At 50.0% G+C, this 24,344-nt stretch overlaps 2 protein-coding genes across 2 annotated transcripts in view; one reads left to right on the top strand and one right to left on the bottom strand.

The window, feature by feature from the left end:
- Positions 1–1,892: 1,892 nt before the first annotated feature.
- POLR3F (RNA polymerase III subunit F) lies at positions 1,893–11,790 on the bottom strand. The gene is made up of 9 exons (XM_068153657.1): positions 11,708–11,790; positions 11,223–11,340; positions 10,102–10,169; positions 9,854–9,921; positions 8,643–8,755; positions 7,215–7,358; positions 6,196–6,303; positions 4,554–4,745; positions 1,893–3,844 (listed from the first exon to the last, which is right to left on the bottom strand). Exons 1-9 carry the CDS (start codon positions 11,761–11,763, stop codon positions 3,767–3,769), a joined length of 945 nt encoding a protein of 314 aa, XP_068009758.1. The 5' UTR covers positions 11,764–11,790; the 3' UTR covers positions 1,893–3,766.
- Positions 11,791–11,886: 96 nt separating this feature from the next.
- DZANK1 (double zinc ribbon and ankyrin repeat domains 1) overlaps positions 11,887–24,344 on the top strand; it is a 30,297-nt gene continuing 17,839 nt past the window's right edge. The window contains exons 1-9 of the mRNA XM_068153654.1: positions 11,887–11,935; positions 14,458–14,584; positions 16,401–16,554; positions 17,820–17,937; positions 18,827–18,923; positions 20,228–20,343; positions 21,819–21,904; positions 22,588–22,705; positions 23,508–23,621. Of these exons, the coding sequence (XP_068009755.1) occupies positions 14,476–14,584; positions 16,401–16,554; positions 17,820–17,937; positions 18,827–18,923; positions 20,228–20,343; positions 21,819–21,904; positions 22,588–22,705; positions 23,508–23,621 (912 nt within the window). The 5' untranslated portion in view covers positions 11,887–11,935; positions 14,458–14,475. The remainder of the gene's footprint in view (positions 11,936–14,457; positions 14,585–16,400; positions 16,555–17,819; positions 17,938–18,826; positions 18,924–20,227; positions 20,344–21,818; positions 21,905–22,587; positions 22,706–23,507; positions 23,622–24,344) is intronic.

The raw sequence follows: 24,344 nt of genomic DNA, 5'->3' as shown, positions 1-24,344 counted from the left end.
TTTGAGGGTTAGCTTGAGCAGTCAGCTTCCCGTGCAGAAGCGTTTTCAGCTGTGGTACTGGAGCTACCAGTCTCACAGCTTCCTCAAAATACTGCAGGTCATGGAATCACAGAACTGTCAGGGCTGGAAGGGACCTCAAGGATCAGCCAGTGCCAACCCCCCTGCCATGGGCAGGGACACCTCACACTAGATCAGGCTGCTCAAGCTGTCTCTCCTTTTCCTTTTTAGCAGTGAACAGGATTATACTGCAGAAAGTGACATACCTGCATGATAAAGACATGGTGTGCCCCTGCAAGCAACCTCCTAGCTGCAGTGGAGCACAGAGTGTTATCTCTGCAGCATGATTCGGGCTCCCATTGTGTTAGGTTCTCTTTGAACACAGGAAGACAAAGGCAACCCCACCCCAAACCTCAATGGAATTACCTTAAAGCTACTTAGGGGATGCCTGCAGCCGACCTTAATGCTCAATGAGGTGAGCAGAGTTTTTCCTCAAGCTACATGGCCTTGAGTGGTTCAAGAGGGCAGAGAAAGAACAAGCAGCTGGCCATTTCATCCCTCACCTCTCTCCTGCCTCTGTAGAGATATTCATCCCTGTCATCTGGAGACAACAAAAGACTCCCAGCTGTGGGTGCTCACACTAACTAGTGCAGTCAAACTCCTTCCATGGACATGCCAAGCTTATCAGTGCTCATTGTTTGCTTTCCTTGGAGACAGGGTGCCTAGCTGCTCCCAAACAAGGAAGCTTTGCCTCCCTGGATGGGACAGGAACCGTCTTTTTGTCCTCTTTGTACAGCACTCACCACCCTGAACTATCCAGAGACTGAGAAGTCTTGTTATAGCTGAAACACCAACAAGTTTCAGAGACCACAACCCAGACTCCTTAAGTAGGAACAGGACAACTGAATCATAGAATTGTAAGGGATGTCAAGGCTCAGCCAGTTCCAACCCCCTGCCATGGGCAGGACACCTCACACCACAGCAGGTTGCTCACAGCCACCTCCAGCCTGGCTGCAAACACCTCCAGGGATGAGGCTTCCACCACCTCCCTGGGCAGCCTGTGCCAGGCTCTCACCACCCTCATGGGGAAGAACTTCCTAACATCCAATCTGGATCTACCCATTTCTAGTTTTTTTCCATCCCCCTTTCCCCCTCAAACCCACAGCACCTGGGCTCTGCTGAGTCTCCTCCCACCCCAGCTGTGGCCACTTGGCCCTCCCCACCCACTCCCCTATTTAATCCCAGCAGGAAGGGCTGAAGCCCAAGCTGAGCCCTTCGGGGCTGGAGGATCCTCCTCTGATCACAGGTGAGTGCCCCTGGTGCACACTGGGTGATGGTGGTGGTGACACCAAAGGCCGGGGGGCCTGCTGGCCCCCCGGTTGTTAGGGCTACAATTCATGACTGCTCCCATCCCATCCACGGGTGCTGGCTGGGGCTGCTCAGCCCTGTGTGGGGTATCTTGGCTGGTGAGGGTCTTGCCCCCAGCTCAGGGATGTGTGCAGGAATGGTGGTGGTGGAGCAGGAGCTGTTTAGTCATAGAATCACAGAATTATTCAGGGCTGGAAGGGACCTCAAGGCTCAGCCAGTTCCAACCCCCTGCCATGGGCAGGGACACCTCACACTGCAGCAGGTTGCTCACAGCCACCTCCAGCCTGGCTGCAAACACCTCCAGGGATGAGGCTTCCACCACCTCCCTGGGCAGCCTGTGCCAGGCTCTCACCACCCTCATGGAGAAGAATTTCTTCCTCACATCCAATCTGAATCTCCCCATTTCTAGCTTCCCCCCTCCCCTTCCCAGTCCTGTGTCCTTCAGGTGGCTCAGTTGGTAGCACATCAGACCCTTCCTGGGAAGGTTGTGGGTTCAAGCCTGCAGTGGGCAGTAGTGTCCTCCCTACTCTATCACTACCCAACAGCATTGAGTGAGATTTTAACCATTTTTTATGTGACCAAGCAAGATTTTGAACACTTGTCTATGTGATCCAGACTCCTTTTAGAAGATGCAAACTCCAGGATGGTATTGTGAAGAATCACAGAACCAGCCAGGCTGGAAAAGACCTCAGAGATCATCAAGTCCAACCTGGTACCCAATCCCTAACACCTCCTGACAGTGAGTCTCCTCACTGCAAGAAGGACATGGAGGTGCTGGAGGGGGTCCACAGAAGGACAACAAAACTGGTGAAGGCTCTGGAGAAAAGGTCTTGTGAAGAGCAGCTGAGGAAACTTGGGTTTAGTGTGGAGCAAAGGAGGTTGAGGGGAGACTTTCTCCACTCTAACCCTCAGACAGGAGGCGGTTGGGAGGTGAGGGCTGCTCTCTTTTCCCACATGACTAAGTGACAGAACAAGAGGAACTGGCCACAAGTTGTGCCAGGAGAGGTTTAGGTTAGATATTAGGAAGACTTTCTTTCCTGCAGGAGTGGTCAGGCATTGGAATAGGTTGCGGTTACAGGGTGCTCCAAACCCCTTCCCCCGCCTCCACCCGCGGAGGTTTGAATGGGGGGAGACACAGGCGGGAGATCGCCTCCCCCGCCCCCTGGGGCACAGGTGAGAGGCTCCGCTCCTCCCGCCGGGAGTGAGGTCCCTCACAGGCACTCCCCCGCGCGGGGGAGCGCGCGCTGCGGTTCGGAGCTGTGATTGGCTGGGCGCTTCCCGCCCGGTGTCCATCGGCCCGGGACACATTGCCCGGGAAAATCTTAGTGACAATCTGAAATACGTCGTCTGGGCTCTGGTTTTGGCGCTCATGTTGGACTCACCCTGGCTCTGTGGCGGGATTGGAGAGCTCAGCACCGGGACCTGGCTGCTCGCCAGGCGTCCTGCCCTGGGCTCCTGCTCCCTGCCCGCCGCTGGCGCGCCCCTGCCTGCCGTGCCCCTGCCCGCCGTGCCCCTGCGGCCGCGGGCTGGCACGGGCGGGCAGTGAGGCTTCCCTTGCGCTTTGCCTCCTGGCAGCCGTGCCCAAGGACACCTGGATTTCGGCGGGAGCCTTGTCCTTCGGATTTGTGCCACGTTATCCACACACTGCATCATAAACCTGCCTTCTGGAGCCTGCCGCCCAGGAGAGACCCTAGGGACCATCTCCAAAGCCCTGCTCTGCCCCTGTGAGTACAGCCTGCGTTCTCATGGGGCTGCCCTAAGCGCCTCCCTCTTATCAGGGGGTGAAGCTGTTGTGTGGCTTAGCCTTTAACATTTCCTGAACTCTCTAAATTGCACTAAAGTTTAATGATAAATTAACTGGCAAGGAAAGAGAACAAAGAATCAGGGAGCTCTGGTTGCCATAGGTGGTGGTTGTCAGGGGAGAAATGTGTTGGCTTTAGGACTTACAACAGCCCCCAGGAGATTCTGAAGCAAAGTTGAGAATCCTTAGAATTCATCAGAATTCTAGAGCTGAGTTTAGAATCTGATTCTTGGCAACCATTCATTAGCAAGTTTGCCTGATCAGCTAAGAAGTTCTTTTCTTTGCTTCTGGGGAGGGCTCCAAACGATCCCTGGAAGCGATGGAGCATCACCACTCAGCTCTCCTGTGGCACTTCTCAGCTCACACAACCCATTCTTGGTCCCATTTCCACTTCAGCTGTGATCTTCAGCACTGACTCAAGCTTCCAGGCCACTCACAGGACCTCTCACACCGCTGATGGCTGGCTGCTTCACAAACAGAGCACTGCATTAAATGCAGTCACCTCACGTCCTGGAGTGGCTCACCAGTGCAGAGGTTCACAAAAGTAAGCTTGTCTCCTTGGTCCTGAAGCATGAATCCAGCTGACAGTTTTCTTCCACTTTAAAACTCCAGCCACTCTGTCATATAAACACAGTTTGATGGAGAAATCTCACCACCTTCATGGCAATCATCAAAAACCTGCAAAAGCAAGCCCCCTGTCAGTAATTGTACACAGCAAGCGTGATGAGCATGCTCATCATCAACAAGGAGCATGCTCACACTGGTTTTGCTACTTTCCCAGGAGTAAAACAATAGTCTCATAGGAAGAATCTAGCGAGTCCAATGCCAGCTCTGAGGAAGAGTAATCACAGAATGGTTTTGGTTGGGAAAGATCTTTGAAATCCTTGAGTCCAACCATTTTCTAACTTTACCAAACCTGCTGCTAAACCATGACCCTCAGCACCACATCTCTGTGTCTCTGAAACACCTCCAGGGACAGGGATTCAACCACTTCCCTGGGAAGCCTGTCCCAGTCTTTGAGAACCCTTTCAGTAAAGAAGTTTCATCTAATACCCAACCTAAGCCTCCCCTGGTGCAACATGATGCCATTTCCTCTCATCATATCACTTGCTCCCAGGGAGAAGAGACCAACATCCACCTCACTCCAACCTCCTTTCAAGGAGTCATGGAGAGCAAGGTGGTCTCCCCTGAGCTTCCTTTTCTCCAGGCAGAACAACCCCAGTTCCCTCAGCTGCTCCTCACAAGAGCTATCCAGGACCTTCACCAGTCTTCCCCTCATCCTCGTGGCCCTTCTCTGGATGCATTCCAGCACATCCGTATCCTTCCTGTGACAGGGGGCCAGAACTGGATGCAGTACTCCTATTTATATAGAGGATTAGTTACTCACAGGGCAGAGTCCACAGGGTGTCCTGACTAATCCAGTGGGTTGTATGAGAGGACTGACAGCTCTGTACAGCTTCATCTGCCCGTCCACACTGCCTACTGTCCCTTCCTTTGCGGCAATGATTGTCATCTCCACCTTGCCGTCGTAGATCAGAGTGTTTAAGATGGTTTCGATGTCTTCCATCGACAGCTCTACCTAAGGAACAGTGTGTACAAGAAGTATTAGGACAGATGGGTGCCACTGAGTCTTGCAAGGAGGTAATGAGCAAACCCCAGGAGCAGCAAATGCTTGAGAGTTCTGACCTTGCAAAACAACTACCAATTCCTCCCACCTCTCGAGCTCTTTAGGATTGCACCAGCCTCAGGTCACAAAAAAACCCAAACTTCCCTAAGCACCTCAAATGTCTACAGCCTCCTGAAATGATGTAGTTCCAGTCTTACAAGAAAATGATCATGGAAAGACAAAGACAAGGCTGCTGAAGATGCACCAGTTGATGCTAACTGAGAATTGGGGGACTTTTTCCTCCTGGTTTGGTTTTATTTTTGACCTCCCCTAAGTCTGTCTGAAGCAGATAGGCAGATGTGAAAGGAATTACAGAATCACAGAATGGTTTGGGTTAGCCTTAAAGATCACCTACTTCCAACCCCCCTGCCGTGGGCAGGGACACCTTCCACCAGACCAGGTAGCTCAAGGCCTCATCCAACCTGGCCTTAAACACCTCCAGGGAGAGGGCAGCCACATCTCCCTGGGCAACCTGTCCCAATGTCTCACCACCCTCACTGGAGAGCATTTCTTCCTAATCTCCAGTCTAACTCTCCCCTCTTCCTGCTTCAATTCATTCTCCTGCATCCTACTATTATAAGCCCTTGTAAAAAGTCCTTGCCCAGCTTTCATGTAGCCCCCTTCAGGTACTGGAAGGTAGCTGTAAGGCCTTCCCTGAAGCTTTTTCTTCTCCAGCACCAACTCTCACAGCCTGTCCCCATGGGGGCGCTGCCCCAGCCCTATGATCATCTTCACGTCCCTCACCCTGACCCACTCCAGCATTTCTATGTCCTTCTTGTGTTGGGGGCCCCAGAACTGCACACAGTACTCCAGGTGGGGTCTCTTGAGGGCAGAGCAGAGTAGGAGAGTCACCTCCCTTGTCCTGCTGGTTACACTTCTTTTGATGTAGCCCAGCACACAATTGGCCTTCTGGGCTGCCAGTGCACACTGCTGGCTCTTGGTGAGTTTTTATTAACTGCCCACCCCCAAGTCCTTCTTCAGACTTCTCTCGAGCCACTCCTTGCCCAGCCTCTATTTGTGCTTGGGATTTCCCAGGTGCAGGATCTTACACTTGGCCTTTCTGCACTTCATGAGGTTGACATGGGTCCACCTCTCAAGCCTGTCCAAGTCCCTCTGGATGGCAATATATATAGAGAGCACATAAGTTATAAACCATAAAGAGGTTGAGATGGTTAATGGCCAACTGACTCCAAGTAAGTTTTACTCTGTTGACAGGGACACAAATGCCAATTCCTTTATACCTTTGAAAGCCCACATCTGTGAAGTATCCTGGAATCCCAATAACCCTCCTCAGCCACTATAGGAACTGGAGGTAGTCATGCACTTGTAATTTAGAGGGTAGTAAGGTGAATCTGTTTCTGACCTTGCTGATCCCCAGTTCACAGATGTATTTCCACACCTCATGGGAGGAGGCAAAGGAGCTGTTCCTCTGTATCATGGGATTCTGTTTGCTGTCTCGAGCTGCCTCTGCCTGAGGGAAAAAAGCAGAGATGAGTTACAGTCAGTGCTCACTGCCAGGAGCCTCCTTCACGCTTCAGTTTCAGGCAGACACAAGTATAGAAGTGGATTTCCAAACCTTTTCTGGAACATGTTTTTATTCAGTGTGAAATTCACAAGGGTAGAGTCTAAGAACAGCCCCATGGACCAGGATAGGCTGGGGACTAACCTGCTGGACACCAGCACACAGGAGAGACCTGGATGTCCTGGTGGATGGAAGCATGACCATGAGTCAGCAGTGTGCCCTTGTGGCCAAGAAGGCCAATGACCAGGGGTGGATTAGAAGGCTGTGGTTAGTAGGTTGAGAGAGGTTCTCTTCCCACTCTACTATGCCATATCTGGAATGTTGTGTCCAGTTTTGGGCCCCTCAGTTCAAGAAGGACTCCAGGGAACTGCCTGAAAGAGTCCAGCAGAGAGCCACAAAGATGATGAAGGGAGTGGAACAGCTTCCTTCTGAGGAGAGACTGAGGGAACTGAGGCTCTTTAGCTTGAAGAAGAGGAGACTGAGAGGTGACCTCACTCATGTTGATAGAGATGTGAAGGGCAGTGTCAGGAGGACAGAGCCAGGCTCTGCTCAGTGATGTCAAATGACAGGACAAGGGACAGTGGGTGCAAGCTGGAGCAGAGGAGGTTCCATGTGAACACAAGGAAAAACATTTTCACTGTGAGGGTGACAAAACACTGGAACAGGCTGCCCAGAGAGGTTGTGGAGTCTCCTCTGGAGACATTCAAAACCCACCCAGAGATATTCCTGTGTGACCTCCTCTAGGGGATGCTGCTCTGGCAGGGGAATTGGACTGGATGATCTTTCAAGGTCTCTTCCAGCCCCTAACAGCCTGTCACTGGTTTTATAAAATGAAAGGTGAGTTCAGTGGTGGCACTCACCTTGCTCTGTAGAAATTTGAAGCACTGCTGGTTCAATACCTCCACAAATTCAGACTCAAAGTCTTGGTCACTGTACCAAGCCCCACCAGTCACAGAGCGGTCAGGCTGCAGGTTATACAGCATGTATACCTTCTTCTTGGATGCCTGTTGGAGACAAATGCACAGCTCTTCAAGTTCCCCTTAAGAGAAGGGAGATTTCAGACATGGTTTAGCACAAGCCTTGGTAGAGCTGGAGAATGTTTGGACTTGATGATCTTAAAGATCTTTTCCAAACAAAACAACTCTATGTTTTATTTTCATTGAAGAAGTCACTGAAATAAAACAGAGGAGCCAGGAGTCAGCCAGAATCACATGTCTTAGAAACTGTTCAAGCAACACAAATCCAGTGTAAGAGCTAGATAACTGAAAAGGACTCCAGGGGGAAAGGAGAAGGCTGAGATGGCTTTAGTGTCTGAAACACCAACTTGTGATACAGCAAAACTGGGACCAGTGGCCAAAAAAAAAGGTAATTAGAAGCACACTGCTTATTTCAGTGGAGACTGAGAGGGGAAAGGAGAAAATGGTGGGAGAAAAGAGAGTTAGGAACCAAAAAAACACAGGAGAATAAGGTATAAAAATAGGACAAGAGAGGGCAGGATCTGATCCATGGCCCCACACTCATCAGCATGCTGGAATGAAAGTCATCAGAGCCTTCCTGAGGTTGGTGTCTTGGAGACTGGATGTGGAAGGGAGGGAAAATGGTGAGAGAACTGCAGACTGGCAGCAAGCAGTGCAAAAGGCTTGAGATGGGTAACAGAACTGTTACAGCCAGTCATGTGCAATAACCAGCTGAGAGAACAAAACCTGCAACTGGATAGTAGTACTGTGTGGTCAGTAGTGGTGGGATGAGGATTGTATTGTTAATAGTGACCTGTTTATAAAGGAGATTATTAACCAGTTAACCAGTTAGCTAGTGGAACGATATGGATGGATTTAAGCTGGAGGAGGGTGGATTTAAGCTGGAGGAGGGTGGATTTAGACTGGATGTTAGGAAGAAATTCTTTCCAGTGAGGGTGGTGAGACACTGGGACAGGTTGCCTAGGGAGGTTGTGGATGCTCCCTCCTTGGAGGTGTTCAAGGCCAGGTTGGATGAGGCTTTGAGCAACCTGATTTAGTGGAATGTGTCCCTAGTCATGGCAAAGGTGTTGGAATTAGATGATCTTCAAGGCCCCTTCCAACCCAACCCATCCTATGATTCCATGATGTAATAAACATCCTAGCCTCTCCTATCTGTTGCACCTCAAACCTGCAACCTAAAGAGTCAAACACTGGCACACAGTCAGTGTGAAAGCCAGAAGCAGAATGAGGCTTCTCTGGCTTCCAAGTTGAAACACACAGAGCACACAGCAAACACCTGAAATCATTTCAGAGTTGTTACAAAATACTCACTGCCACAGATTTTACTGCTTTAATCAGCTTCTTGCTTTCCAAGTTTTTCAGTATCTTGTTGATCTCTGTTAAAGGCAAATTACTTTTGTATCTAATGTCTCTGCTCCAAATACCTGGTTAAAAATCAGGGAAGAGAACAGCAATGAATAGGAGGAACCACTGGTTTCTGTACACAGCCACAAACCAAAAGCCTCATCACAACATTGCTTGACTTGCATGGTAGTCATAAGATGTATCCTTGCTCCTGGCAAAAGCAGGGGAAGGGCCAGGGGATGGAACAAAGAAAAATGGCAAAACCCAAGAAATGCATCCCACAGCAATGACACTCTCCTTCTGTCCTTTCTCTCTCCTCCCAGAGCTCTTACAAGAGGACCCTATTTCACTGCTAACAGAAATACATCACAGAAATTTGCCCAGGGAGGTTGTGGAATCTCCTTCTCCAGGGACACTCAAAACCTGCCTGGACATGTTCCTGTGTGACCTACTCTAGGTGATGCAGGGAGGTTGGACTGGATGATCTTTCATGGTTCCTTCCAACCCTTAATGTTCTGTGATTCTGTGTGTGAGATGTTCTTGTAGTTTCAGAGAACTAGTGTTTGCTTCCACCAAAAATATGCAGCCAGTTCTACCTGCCGTCTCTCCACCACACTGTGCAATGACTGCTGAAAAAAAACCCCCTGGTTACTGGTAGTTCCTGCAGCTGTTCAATCTGATAGAGATTATCACCTCTTCTTTGAACAAGTGACTGTTCTGTGGATTGGATTCCTCTGCCTGGCAGCCCCAGCTGAAATCTACCATTGCCCCTCGTCCTATCACCACAGGCCCTTCTAAACAGACCCCCCCAGCCTTCCTGTAGGTCCCCTTCAGATATTGAATGTAGCTGTAAGGTCTCTCCAGAGCTTTCTCTTCTCTGGGCTGAACAGCCCTAACTCTCTCAGCCTGTCTGCACAGGGGAGGTGTTCCAGCCCTCCAATCATCTTTGTGGCCTTCCTCTGCCCTTTCTGAGTTGATGAAGACTCCAGAGCTGGACACAGTACTCCAGATGAGGTCTCACCAGAGCAGAGTGGCACAATCTCCTCTCTGGATCTGCTGGCCATGCTTCTTTTGATGCAACCCAAGATGTGATTTGCCTTCTGGGCTGCAAGTGCACACTGCTGGCTCATGCCCAGCTTCCTACCAGTCACCCCAAGTCCTTTCCTGCAGGGACCTACCTTTGTTGCCTGCATCTTCTATAATTTGGTAAACCAGCTTCTCTTGATTGTCAGAGCCTTTCATTTTACTGTAAAGTAAGACAGAAACCAGGAGTTGTTTGAAAGTGAAAATAATCTTGTCTCCAAAGAGAACATCTGCAAAGGGACAGTGGTGTGCTCCCACCACCCAAACAAAACCCTCTGTGCAGTAGAAATCACTACAGCTAAAGCAGTTTTCACCATGTTCAGCCAGCCAGCATGAGGCTTACCTTGCATTTTGAGACTCTTTGATTCTGTAAAGGAGACCTGCATTGCTCCTGAGAAGGTCCAGCTGCCCCTAGGAGAGAGAAGCACAAGGCATTTACTTTCCTTCAAATAGCTTCTTTTAAAGACTGTGGCAAAAATCTTCTACTGTCTCTTTTTCTAATTAAAACCCTTATTCCATGCCAACTGAATATAGAAAAGGGAAAAGCAACATTGCTAACTGAGTGCAGAAAAGGGAAACCCAACATTTCTAGCTGAATATAGGAAAGGGAAAACCAACACTTCTAAGCACTGGAAACAAAGACACCCTCGAGAATATTTCTTCCCTGCAAGTGTAGTAACACTCTTGAGGATATTATTTCCCCTGACAAGTATCCATTTATCCTCAGTTTCAGAAACAAGAAATACACTTCCCAACCCTTCCCACAATACATCTGCACTTCTATTATTTCTTCTAACTCTCACATTGCATGAGAGACATCAAGTTCTTGGATACTTTGCTCTCACTTTCCACTAAAGGTCTCATTTGCCTGGCTGCCCAGAAATTGTACTGGAGCTGCACTGCACAAGCTTTGAATACTTGTGGACAGTTCCCTTAGATAAAGTAATACAGAGGAGAAACAAAAGCAAAGAGGTCTGGACATATCATCAAAAGCCCAAACGTGATACTTCTCAGTGGGAACTCGTTCAGCCAGAACCCCCCAGGGACAGACACACTCGTGTTAAGTTTGTCTTACAGAATGGAAAGAGTACACTGGGGTATGCTTTAATTTGCTTTGGCAATCATCAGCACTTATGGCAACCAAAAGTAAGTTATGGTAACTGTAGAATAGAATAGAACAGGAATAGAACAGGAGTAGAACAGGAATAGACCAGGAACAGACCAGACCAGACCAGGTTGGAAGAGACCTTCAAGATCATCGCGTCCAACCTATCATCCAACACCACCTAATCAACTAAACCATGCAACCAAGCACCCTATCAAGTCTCCTCCTACATGCTGTCAAATGCTACTGAATCCAAAAGGATGCATTTGCTAGCCCTTCCCAACAGGTTACTGCCCCGTGTGCGTACAAAGAGCGCTCCAGCTGGCTGGAGTAACAGGAGGCAAGTGGAATCACCATACCATGGAGAGCAGCCTGTTGATCGCCATGGCTCGCTGTTGGGCTTCCATATGAGGCATGTCATTTTGGATCACCTGGTCTGTGATACCATGAGGGAACTGATGGCACAGCTCAATAATCCTGGGGGAGCAGAAAACAAGGTTTAAAAATCGCGTGTTGTGGCAGCCCAACCCAAATCCAAACAGTACTAGAGACAGAGTGGAAGAGAGGGGAAAAGAGCAGCCTCAGAGGAGAAGTACCCACGAACTTTCTTCATGGGTCATCTGTGTTGAGGGAAGTGAGCATCTGCTCCCTGTGCTGACAAATATGCTCCTACAGACCCTGAATATTCTGCCCCATTTTACTTTGATGTTGCCTTCGTTGTCACCAACCTGGATTGAGAGCTCCCTGTACAGAGAGTTCTGATGAGCTCGCCAGAAGAGAAAGCACCTCCAGCCCTCCTTCCTCCGGCCGCCTCCCCCTCAACACACACCCAGCCGCCGCTCACCTGCTCTCTATCTCCATGAGGTCGGGAGCCTCCGGCTTCACTTTCACCTCCGCCATGACAGCAACAGCCGCGAGACGCCGGCCTGTGTCCGGCGCGCAGGGATGACGTCAGAGCCGCGCGGGGCTGATGAGCGGAGCTAGTTGCTACGCAATGGGACGCGGACCAGTGGGCGGGGCTGGGCTCGGGCGAGCAGGAGCGAGCGAGGCGGGAGGGCTGCGAGCAAGCCAGGTGAGCAGGGCTCTGCAGCAGGGATGCGGCGGGGAGGGCAGGGATAGGGTCGGGAGGGCAGGCCCGTGGGCTGGGAGCGAGCGAGGTGAGCAGGAGCGAGCGAGGCGGGAGGGCTGGGATCGGGTCGGGAGGGCAGGCCCGTGGGCTGGGAGCGAGCGAGGTGAGCAGGAGCGAGCGAGGCGGGAGGGCTGGGATCGGGTCGGGAGGGCAGGGCTGGGGGGTGGGGTCAAGTGGGGTGAGCAAGGGCCTCAGGAGCAGGGATCAGGTGGGGCGGGCAAGGCTATGGGGCAGGATCAAGCAGGATGACAGAGGCTGTCCAGCAGCAATGGAATGGGTTGGGCTGTGACATGAGGTGATCTGTCAGGGCAAGGGCAGGCAGGACAAAGCCCCTTGTAGGGCAGAGTCCAAGCATGCTGGGGACACTGGCAGGGCAGGTTGTGTCCTCCCAGGGATGTGCTCTCTGAAAGATGAAATGGGTGTTGTGCTTTTGGTTCAGGGGTGCCAGGAGCAGGCAGGTCCTTGAGGAAAACCATTCTCTGTCCCCTCGTGTCAGGTAAAGGTCTCTCTCCCATGTCACTGTGTGCAGACCAGAAGATACTGGCTGAGAACTGTTCATGCTCCCACACTGGCAAGGAGATTGCTGCTCCAGGCAGCCAGGTGGCCAGCAGGTTGAAAGAGGTTCTCTTCCCCATCTGCTCTGCCCTGGGGAGGTGTCATCTGGAATACTGTGTCCAGTTCTGGGCTCCCCAGTTCAGGAGGGTCAGGGAGCTACTGGAGAGAGCCATCAGAGACCCATGAAGATGCAGAGAGGCCTGGAGCATCTCTCTTACTGGCAGAGGCTGAGAGACCTGGGGCTGTTTAGCCCAGAGAAAAGCAGACACAGGGGATCCTATCAATGCTGATCGATACCTAAAGAGCAGGGATCAAGAGGATGCAGGGCTGGGGTACAGGACCAAGGGGCAACAGACAAAAAGTGGAACATAGGTTTCACTTAAACATGAGGAAAAACTTCTTTTGGAGGTGTTAGAGCACCAAATCAGGCTGTGGAGTCTCTTTGGAGACTCCTGGATGCATTCTTCTGCAACCTGCTCTGGGTGAACCTACTCTAGGAGGGCAGGGGGACTTCATCTCCAGAGGTCCTTTCCTACCCCTACCATTCTGTGACTCTGTGCTCCCTCAGCATGGCCCCAGTAAGAGCATGGCTTAACAAACACCTCCCCTGGTGAATCACTGCTTTGATGAGCAGTGCAAGAGACAGTTCTGCAGGACTGAAGGCTTGGTTGTGAAGCCAAGTCCTTCGAGTGCAGGCATGTTTCCTGGCCCTGAGTGTCAGCCCTCAAGATCTGTGGTGTGCATTGTATTGTAAAGGACTGTCACATCCAAGGGCAATTTTCCATCCTTGAGTTGTGTGAGATGATAATGCCTGTGTAAATCATGATAAGGCATGCTTGGCTCCTGCTGTGTAGCTAGTTCCTAACACAGCAGAAGGCTGAGATGAGCTTCAACAAGAGCTGTCTTGCTTCAGTCCTTTTCAGGACATCTTGTAGATACTCAGGTGGCCACCAGGAAACAAGGAGCTGGTTCCACTCCTGCCACAATGAGGGTGGAAGGTACTTCACTGCCACTCACTCCTCTCAGCTATTGCTGATGATGTTACATCTGTTTCATTTGAATCCATGGCAATCAGAATAGAGCAGGGGAAGCCAAAGTGGACTGCAAGTGGTGGTGCACATCTCAGGCTTTGCTCACAGTTCTGGATCAGGAGAATAAGGTGGAGGTGTGGTGGTCATTAGGATCTTGCTCCTCTTTTGATGCAAAACTCATGCAAAGAGACCTAACAGCTTAAAGAGTACAGTACTCAGATGTTTAAGAGAAAGGCATGGGTGTGCTGGTTGAGAGCTGGCTGAACAGGAGCCAGTGTGTGCCCAGGTGGCCAGAGAGCCAACAGCATGCTGACCTGATCAGGAACAGTGTGACCAGCAGGACCAGGGAAGGGATTGTCCCTCTCTACTCAGCACTGGCATGGCCACAACTTGAGTCCTGGGTTCAGTTTTAGGGCCTTCACTACAAGAAGGACATGGAGGTGCTGGAGCAGGCCCAGAGAAGGGCAACAAAGCTGGGGAAGGGTCTGGAGAGCAGGGCTGGGGAGGAGCAGCTGAGGGAACTGGGACTGTTCAGTGGGGAAAAGAGGTGGCTGAGAGGAGACCTCATTGCTCTCTACAGCTCCCTTCTTCCCTGAAGTGGTTCTCAATGAATGGAATAGGTTCCCCAGGGAGGTGGCTGAGTCCCCACCCTGGAGGTGTCTCCATGACACAGAGAGGTGGTGCTGGGGGACATGGTTTAGCACCAGCCTCGGTAGAGTCAGAGGACGGTCTGACTTGATGATCTCAAAGGTCTTTTCCAAACAAAAGAATTCTACAAGTTTGTGATGAAATGAAGGGAAGTCCTTAGATGAGAAGACCACCCTTGCCCAATGCCTTCTTCTGCTGAGGAACATTGCTGTCTGCCTTCTTGTCTTTCAGAGGTCACTGCTGAGTACAATGACAGCTGGCTCCGTCGCCGTTCCCCAGGTCATCCCCCTTCGGATCCCTCTCCCAGGGAAGGCTAAATGGGAGATAGACACAAACACCTTCATAGAAATAAAGTCAGGTATGAGTAAGAGCTTTGGCTCTGTGTAACACCTTTCCTTAGGTCTTCATTTGAAGCTTTTAGCCTCTAGACTTTCATTTCCATCTAATTATGATTTTTAGGAGCATCATCTGATTAAGGGACTTAAAAAATCAGCCATGCTTTGATACACTGAATGCACTTGCACTTACTGTTCTGCTTTCAAACACTGTTATTACATAGAATTACATAGACCAGACAAGGTTGGAAGAGACCTTCAAGATCATCCTGTCCAACCCATCAACCAATCCAACCCACCCAAACAACTAACCCATGGCACCAAGCACCCTGTCAAGACTCCTCCTGAACACCTCCAGGGATGGTGACTCCACCACCTCCCTGGGCAGCACATTCCAATGGGCAATCACTCTCTCTGTGTAGAACTTCCTCCTAACCTCCAGCCTAAACCTCCCCTGGCACAACCTGAGACTGTGTCCTCTTGTTCTGGTGCTGACTGCCTGGGAGAAGAGACCAACCTCTGCCTGTCTACAACTTCCCTTCAGGTAGTTGTAGAGAGTGATAAGGTCACCCCTGAGTCTCCTCTTCTCCAGGCTAAGCAGCCCCAGCTCCCTCAGCCTCTCCTCACAGGGCTGTGCTCCAAACCCCTCACCAACTTTGTTGCCCTTCTCTGGACACCTTCCAGCAAGTCAACCTCCTTCCTAAACTGAGGGGCCCAGAACTGGACACAGGACTCGAGGTGTGGCCTAACCAGTGCAGTGTACAGGGGCAGAATGACCTCCCTGCTCCTGCTGGCCACACTGCTCCTGATGCAGGCCAGGATGCCATTGGCCCTCCTGGCTGCCTGGGCACACTGCAGACTCATGTTCAGCCTACCATCAACCAGCACCCCCAGGTCCCTCTCTGCCTGGCTGCTCTCAGCCACTCTGACCCCAGCCTGTAGTTGCTGTGGCCAGTGTGCAGAACCTGGCACTTGGATGTGTTCAATCTCAGGCCGTTGGCCTCTGCCCATCTGCCCAGCCTGTCCAGGTCCCTCTGCAGAGCCTCTCTACCCTCCAGCAGATCAACTCCTGCCCCCAGCTTGGTGTCGTCAGCAAATTTACTGCTGATGGACTCAATGCCCTCATCCAGATCATCAATAAAGATGTTAAAGAGCACATTGACACATGAGTTATTTCATATGTTGTCAGCAGCCTTATTTGCTTCCCTGCTCAAGCTCTTGCAGTTAGCTTTGAGATGTGCTTGAAAGAAGCTCACTCATCCCAAAGTTTTTCCCCAGTAGTTTTTTGATGTGTCAGCTTTCAGCAGGGAAGAAAACCTCTTTGCTGTCATCAGAAGCAGCTGGCTGCTGCAGTGTTTTCATGCAAAGCCATTGCAGAGCTACATTAGGAAAGGCAATACTGCTTAGCCTGAAATTGTGACCCTGGAAGAAGAGGGGGGGTGTGGGGTGTGGAAATTTCAACCCACCACAGACTTTGGATGTTAGGGATTGGACACAGAATGATAACAAGAGATAGGTTCATGTCCTTCCATTGGCTTGTTGAAAACCTTCTGCTTTTGCTGTACAGCTTATTTTGCTCTCTTCCCTCCTTTGCTCTGGCTGGTGGATATACACTACAGCACAGGAGGTTCCACCTCAACAAGAGGAGGAACTTCTTCACTGTGAGGGTGACAGAGCACTGGAGCAGGCTGCCCAGAGAGGTTGTGGAGTCTCCTTCTCTGGAGACTTTCAAAACCCATCTGGTTCAAAAACCATTCCTGTGCAACCTGCTCTAGATTCTATATATGCCTTTCACACACTGAATGAAGTTTGGCTAACTGCTTTCTCTGTGTCTTTCAGATACACCTGAGGTCTCTATTTATTACACTTTAGATGGCAGTAAGCCAGAACTCACCAGGAAACCTGGCTATGGAGAGCATAACACTTTCAAGTATAAAGGGCCTATCATACTACCAGTTGGGAAGATAATGGTCAAGGCACTGGCAGTTACAAAGTAAGTATCCTGGGTTATTTTACTCATGTTTTCAATCACAACAACCCCATGAATGCTCCAGGTTTGAGGAAGAGTGGCTGGAAAGATGCTGAGCAAAGAAAGGCCTAGGGGTGTTGATCCACAATCAGCTGAACATGAGGCAGCTTGTGGCCAAGAAAGCCAAAAGCATCCTGGCCTGGATCAGGAGTAGTGTGGCCAGCACTGGTGAGGTCATAACTTGAGTCCTGGGTTCACTTTTGGGACCCTCACTACAAGAAAGACATTGAGGTGCTGGAGTGGGTCTGGAGAACAGGAGTTGTGAGGAGCAGCTGAGGGAACTCTTGTTGGTTAGCATGGAGAAGGGGAGGGTTGAGGGGAGACCTATTTGCTCTCTACAGCTCCCTGAAAGGAAGTTGGAGCCAGGTGGCTGTTGATCTGTTTTCCTTTGGAACAAGTGATAGGAGAGGAAGTGCTCTGAAGCTGCACCAGGGGAGGTTTAGGTTGGATATTAGAAGAAACTTCTTAACTGAAAGGGCTCTCAGAGGCTGGAGCAGGCTCCCCAGGAAGGTGGTTGAATTCCCATTCCTGGAGATGTTGAAAAGATGCAGAGATGTGGTGCTGAGTAACACCTTCTCCTTCTCCTCCTTCTGAGGTTGTTCAACCTGGAGAAGACCCCAGGGGGTGTTCTCTTCCAGTACCTCAAAGGATCCTACAGGAGGGCTGGAGAGAGACTTTTCATAATGGTGCCTAGGCATAGGGGAAGGGAGAATGGTTTAAGCTGAGAGAGAGTAGGCTTAGACTGGATCTTAGGAAGAAGTTCTTCAGTACAATGGTGGTGAGACACTGGAACAGACTGCCCAGGAGGCTGTGGATGCCTCCTTTCTGGTGGTACTCAAGGCCAGGCTGGATCAGGCCTTGAGTAGCCTGGTCTAGTGCCCATGGCAGGGGGAGTTAGATGATCTTTAAGGTCCCTTCCAAGCCAAACCACTCTGGGATTTTTACTGGTAACTTCTTACCATGCACATTTTAGACTTCAGGAAAATCAAGCCAAACCAAAACCACAAGAAGAAAGAACAACCAAACTGAAAAACCTTCCAACCCTCTTGCCCCACCCCCTGAAAAAAGAGACCCAGGACTTTCCTTAGAGCATTTCCCAGGCTTTATACTTACCACTTGGAAAGATGACTTGCAAGCCTGAAAGAGATGCTCCAGGTTGGTTGGTGACTGCCTTGCTGCTGTACATGGGTTTGTGGCCTGCAGACAGCTGTGTGAACCTTGCTTTTCAGGGACTGCAGGAAGAGCACAGTTGTAACAAAGGTGTTTCTGGTAGAGTACAAGCAGCCAAACATCCTTTGCTCTCTTGAAGGCAACACCAGGAATTTCCTACAAGACAGCACCAGACAGGTAAGTTTTAGCAGTCATCCCCTGGTGTGAACATAAAATACTGTAGATATTACTTAAAGATGAAACCTTGGCTGCTTGACTTCTGACATGTTTCCTCTCTCTGCCCATCTTTGCTGCTTTGGTCCTTTTTGTAGTATGAAAATTTCCAGGGCACCCATATTGTTTTTCCCTATCTTTCACTGGTCTTTTATAGCAGGGTGTGAGCAGAGCTACAGATGTGGGCATGCCTGCAGGGCTCTGATGCCATTGGCCTTGCTGAGGTGCAGTGGGGTGGCTCCCATCACTGCAGTGTGGCATTAGAGGGGTACAAGCTCTTTAGGAAAGACAGCCAGGGGGGTGGCCCTCTACAGCAAAGACCAACTGGAGCTCCCCAGGGATCAGTACTGGGCCCAGTTTTGTTCGACATCTTTATCAAGGACCTGGATGAGGGCATTGAGAGTACCCTCAGCAAGTTCCTGATGATACAAAACTGGGGGGATGGCCAACACCCTGTCAGGCTGTGCAGCCATCCACAGAGATCTGGACAGGCTGGAGAGCTGGGTGCAGGCAAACCTCATGAAGTTCAACATGGCCAAGTGGAAGGTTCTACACCTGGGTCAGGGCAATCCCAAGTACAAATACAAGCTGGATTTGGAGTGGCTTGAGAGCAGTCTTGAAGGGAAGGCCTTGGGGGTGTCAGCTGATGAAAAACTCAACAAGAGCCAGCAGTGGTTGCTGGGAGCTCAGAATGAAACTGTGTCCTGGAGTGCATCAAAAGAAGTGTGACCAGCAGGATGAGGGTGATGATTCTGCCCCTCTGTTCTGCTCTTGTGAGACCCTACCTGGAGTACTGTGCACCTAGAGCACACCCAAACCCTTCCCTTGTAATTAAAAGGTAATTTCTTTTCAGGAGAGGGAAGGTGGAATGTTGGCTGCAAACCCAAAGAAGAATGGAGTGAAGTTGCCAATCAAGCCTGCCTGGAGTGAAGCCCCCCAGGATTCTCAAGGTATAGTATTACTTCAGAAAACTGAATTGGCCTTCTGCCTCAGTTTGAAAGAGTGAAAAATACTCCTATAAAAGCACTGGGAGCCTATGGGGAATTTTAACACCAGCTCAGAAGACCCTCCAGGAATTCCAATGTCAGTTCCTCAGCACTGCTGTCTGGGTTCAAGGAGCGAGGCAGAGCTCTCCAGCTCTTCTCAGAGTAGTTAAAGAAAACTCCACATCAGGACTGGATAGAATTGGAAAGTTGAAATGGGAATGCTACTCATAACCTACATGCTGCATGCAAGGCATATAAAATACAAAGAAATCCATAGGCCATGGCTCTCCACAACCTCCTCAGGCCAAAACTTCCACAAAATTCCCTCCAAATCAGGCTGAAATCCCAGGCCTGAGTGCCCTCACACACACAGACCAAGCCTCTCTGCACTCCCCTATACTGTATTGGTATTCAGCTCCCCAGCTCCATGGCCAGCCAGGCTGCTCCAGGCCCAGATTGGCAGCATGGGCAAGGCTGAGCCAGGCCTCACTCCTTGGCCACCCAGGAGTAGACAGGGAGGGAAAAAAAAGGGGGAAGGAACAGCTTGTGCTGTCCTCTTTTAAATGGGAGATGCAGGCATTATGGGAAAGAAACAACAACAATGTCACTCTCCAGTCCACCTCTGGACCTCTCAGGTCCTCCTGGAAGACTTCTTTGTGGTTCCTTAAAGACACTCCAACCATGACAGCTGCTAACAGAGAATAAAACTTACCTTCCACACCTTTCACCTTAGCTCTTAAACACCTATGAAAATGTCATTCCTTTCTTCAGCAGCATCAAAATGCCCACACTGCCTTCACTTGGTGCCACAATATGCTGTTAAATGGGTGGGACTGCAGAGGGTTTAGGGAGTTCTTGACTGGTGTTTGCTTGCAGCACAACTCCACCATAAATCCACAAAGCAGAAATGGAGGCTTCACCCAGATTTTTCTCTACAGATACAGCCTGGTATTCCAGGGTGCCAGCAATGGGACTGTCTTGAGAGCAGGGAATCATATCCATGGCTACAAATCAATTTACTCTTAGGAGCTGGGGGGTTGCTTGCAGGAAGGAATTCAAAAGTAAAGAAAACTGGGTAGGACTGAGGGTTTATTCCTAGTTTCATTTCCTGTAGTTCCATGCAGTGTATTTGAATCCAAAGTCTGGCTGTCAAATACATTGTTTTAACATGTGCTAAGCTACTGGAATTTAAAGCAAGAGTATGTAATGAAGGTAGATGTTAACTGCATGAAGTGAATGACAGTCCAGCAAGAGGATTGCAATTTCAGCCTTGGAAACAGGAAGAAAGATGACTCCTAGGTCCCTGCGTGGACCAAAGTTCCTTGCTGGTCCTTTGGAAGCAACAGAGCACAGAGATGGATCCCTCTCAGCACAGTCAGTACAGGTAAGCAAAGGGGTGTTGAGGACAGCTGTAAAAGGCTGTCATCAGAACTGAGCTCTGGAACACAACAAAAAGAATAACTTTGTGATCATTCTCATCTACTCTCTCAGAAATTAATGCTTTGGGGCTGTGCTGTACAGCAGCAGTGCAGATGTACACACTGGAATGGGAGCACCCAAAGCAGTCCAGGGCTATCAGTTAGCACCAAAGCAGGCAAAGCAAATTAATGATGGCTGCTTTCCTACCAGTTCTCTTCTGTTGGGTTACTCCATCTGCAGTTAGCAAACACTTATGGCCATCTGTTGGTGAGCTGCAGAATCAGAGTATCCCAGAATGGTGGGAACTGGAAGGAACTTCCAGAGATCATCTGGTCCAATCCCCCTGCCAAAGAAAGGTCACCCAGCAGGTTGCACAGGGCCGCATCCAGGCAGGTCTGGAAGTCTCCAGAGAGGAAGGCTCCACACCTTCTCTGGGCAGCCTGCTCCAGGGCACCAGCACCTTTGAAGGAAAAAACATTTCCTTACATTTAAGTGAAACCTCCCGTGTTCTGGTTTGTACCCACTGCCCCTTGTCCTGTCACTGGACACCACTGAAAAGAGCCCAGCCACATCCTCTTGGCCTCCACCCTTTAGGTATTGATAAGCATTGATGAGATCACCTCTCAGAAGTGAAACCTTCTATGTTCAAGTTTGCATCCCTTGGTCCTTGCATCCATTGTTCCTTGTCTTATTATTGCACACCACCAGAAAGAGCTTGGCCCCCTCCACTTCACAGCCACACCTCTGATACTTGGAGACACTGATCAGATCCACTCTCAGGTTTCTCCAGACTAAACAGCCCTAGGTTTCTTAGTCTCTCTTCACAGGGGAGATGCTCAAGTCCCCTAATCATCCTCATTGGACTCTCTCCAGCAGGTCCCTGTCTGTCTTGAACTGGGGAGCCCAAAACTGGACACAGTATTCCAGGTGTGGTCTCACCAGGGCAGAGTGAGACATGGAAGTGGCACTTTGGGACGTGGTTTAATGGCCATAGTGGTGTTAGGTTGAGAGTTGGACTCAATGATCTTAGAGGTCTTTCCCAACTGAAACAATTCTGTGGGTTCTGTGATTCTATAGGAGGAGAATTAAGTGATGACATTACATACTCCTTAAAGCAACACATTCCAGTGATGGTTGTCCCAGATAACATCTGTAGCTGATTTTCATAGAAAACCATACAATGGTTTGGGTTGGAAGGGAGCTTTGAGGCTCATCTAGTCCAACCCTGTCACAGTGAGTGGGAACACCTTCAGCTAGATCCACTTGCTCAGAGACCCATCCAATCTGACCCAGAATGTTTCCAGGGATGAGGCTTCTCACCACATCTCTCAGCAGCCTGGCTCAGTGTTTCAACCATCTTCATTGTAAAGACTTGGCTAATCTTTCATGCATTTTGCAAACATTCCCTTACTCCAGGCTAAAGAGTTACCTTTATTTCAGTTTGCCAGCTCTCCTGCAGTGACTGGCCAGAGAAGTTTAGCAAGCACACAGGTGTCAAGGATCCATAGGGAAACAGATTTCCTCAGGTAAGTGACTTCTCCTCTGAACACATTTAGCCTTGGAAAGCATCTGAGCAATTGCCTTTTGTAATCAAGCTGATAATGCTGTGGGGCTCTGTCAGAAGGACAAAAGCCATGCCACACACTGGTTTGTGACTGGAGATGGTGCTGTAGGGAGGGCTTTGAAACTCCTCTTGCACATGGTTTGGTTTCCATTTCACCATACACAGCTTTCAACTATCTTATCTCTTAAAAAAGATATGATTCCTAAGAGGAGTCAGCTCAGAGGAAAAGCTGGCATTTCAGATTAGAGTGCAGCCCTCACTGCTGTAGGGGAACCTGCTCCCTAGAGTGCTCTCACAACGTGATTATCAGTATTGCAAGAGGTGATGTGCTCTCCAGCAGTGGTTTGCCATGTTGCAGCAGTGAAGCCTGATACAGATGGTGTGCCAGGAGGCTCAGCTGCTGAGGCACAAAGTATGAAACTCCACAGCAGCCAGAGAGCTTTCTGCCTTACAAAGCTGTTAAGAGTTCAGAATCTTGTAGAGAGCTCATGGCTGCTAGGGCACAGCCTGGTGAACCACCAGAGCTTGGAAACTCCAACTGAGAAATCAGTGGCCTGAGCCCTGTCACCACAGGTTCCAGGTTATTTGTTGCTGTGCAGCAGTACAAACCCAAAGGAGGCTCAGGCAGTTTGCTCTCCTTTTCAGATGCCCACACTGCTCTGCCCCTCGCCTGGCTGACCCCTTGGCTCACTTCTGTCAGGAATGTGGATCTCCTATCCCCCCCGTGCCAGTGCATCCCTTTCCATCCCCTGAAGGAGCACAGGTCAGCAGAACATCACAACAATCAGCAGATCATCTCTGCAGAAACCACCTTCCTTAGCAAATTAGGCACTGACTGCTGGCAAGACCATGAAGTAATCCCACTTCCATTTGGGAAGTTCTGTTCTGATTGTTTTCTCTTATCACAGAATCATCCCATTGTTTCACTTGGAAGGTCTTTAAGATCATCAAGTCCAATCATTCTCTAGCTCTGCCAGGTGTGGTGCTAAACCATATCCCTCAGCACCACATCTCTGGGTCACTGGGACACCTCCAGGGATGAGGATTCAGACACCTCCCAGGGAACCTTCTCAGTGAAGAAGTTTCTTCCTGAAAACTTACTTGCTGACCTGTGCTCCTCCAGGGGAGTGGAGTCTCATTCTCTGGAGACTCAAAATCTACCTGGACACATTCCTGGGGGACACAGTCTCAAGCTGTGCCAGGGGAGGTTCAGGCTGGAGGTGAGGAGAAAGTTCTTCACCGAGCGAGTCGTTCGTCATTGGGATGTGCTGCCCAGGAGGTGGTGGAGTCCCCACCCCTGGAGAGGTTCAAGAGGGGATTGGATGTGGCACTTGGTGCCATGGTCTAGTCATGAGGTCTGTGGTGCCAGGTTGGACTTGGTGATCTTTGAGGTCTCTTCCAACCTTGGTGATGCTGTGATACCCTAAGTGATCTGGCTTTTGGCATGGGAGTTGGACTTGATGATCTCTGGAGATCCCTTCCAACCTCTCATGTACTGTGACACTGTGTAACCTTCATGTTCTCCTTATGATCCTTGACATGCTGCAATGTGACTTTCCCTTCAGCTGGCTCCCTGTCTTGAGTGCAAACATCTCGTGCCAACGAATACTCCCGCTTGCATTGTGTGTGAGTCACCAATAGCCCCACAGCTGCAGCCCCAGCCCAACAGCTGCATCAAGGTAATTGAGAAGCAGTACAACAGAACAGCAGTTTACCTTCTGGCATGCCTTCTTCTGGCAGATGGCTTTGTTACAAATATTCTGATCCCAGCTTGGGGCGGTATCACAGAACCACAGAACTGTAGGGGTTGGAAGGGTACTCTGGAGATCACCTAACCCAACCCTCCCTGCTAGAGCAGGGTCACCTAGACTAAATCACAGAGGAATGTGTCCAAGTGGATATTGTCAGCAAACCTACTGAGGGCTCACTTCATCCAAGTCAGAGAATCACAGAATGGTAGGGGTTGGAAAGGAGCTCTGGAGATCTTCAAGTCCACTCCCCACCAAGCAGGATCACCTAGGACAGGACACACAGGAAAGCATCCAGACAGGTCTTGAAAGTCTGCAGAAAAGGAGACTCCACAACCTCTCCTGGTAGCCTGCTGCAGTGCTCTTTCACCCTTACAGTGAAGAAGTTTTTCCTCATGTTGAGATGCAACTTCCTGTGTTCCAGCTGTATCCATTGCCCCTTGTCCTATCACAGCACCCCACTGCAAAGAGACTGGCACTTTCCTCCTGACATCCACCCTTCAGATATTTATAAACATTCAGATGTCCTCTCAGTCTTCTCTTTTTCAGACTAAACCAGCCCCAGGTCTCTCAGCCTTTCCTCATACGGTCCAGTCCCTTTCTTATCTTCAGAGCCTCCCTTGGACACTCTCTTGGACTCCCTCTTGAACTGGG

This window comes from Melanerpes formicivorus, unplaced genomic scaffold (assembly GCF_026170545.1).
Source record: "Melanerpes formicivorus ecotype bairdi unplaced genomic scaffold, bMelFor1.0.p_v2 SCAF_26, whole genome shotgun sequence".
NCBI classification, from domain to species: domain Eukaryota; kingdom Metazoa; phylum Chordata; class Aves; order Piciformes; family Picidae; genus Melanerpes; species Melanerpes formicivorus.
Note: the sequence above shows the minus strand (reverse complement) of the source record. Positions and strands in the feature narration are given on the sequence as shown.

What these genes read in the sequence shown, in the direction of transcription:
- POLR3F (XM_068153657.1), bottom strand. Translation starts at nt 11,763, where the DNA reads ATGGCGGAGGTGAAAGTGAAGCCGGAGGCTCCCGACCTCATGGAGATA. An exon ending in CTCATGGAGATAGAGAGCAG is followed by an intron (nt 11,341 to 11,707) that starts GTGAGCGGCGGC and finishes CTGCTCCCCCAG; the next exon opens with GATTATTGAGCTGTGCCATC. An exon ending in AAGCAGTAAAATCTGTGGCA is followed by an intron (nt 7,359 to 8,642) that starts GTGAGTATTTTG and finishes TGTCTCCAACAG; the next exon opens with GCATCCAAGAAGAAGGTATA.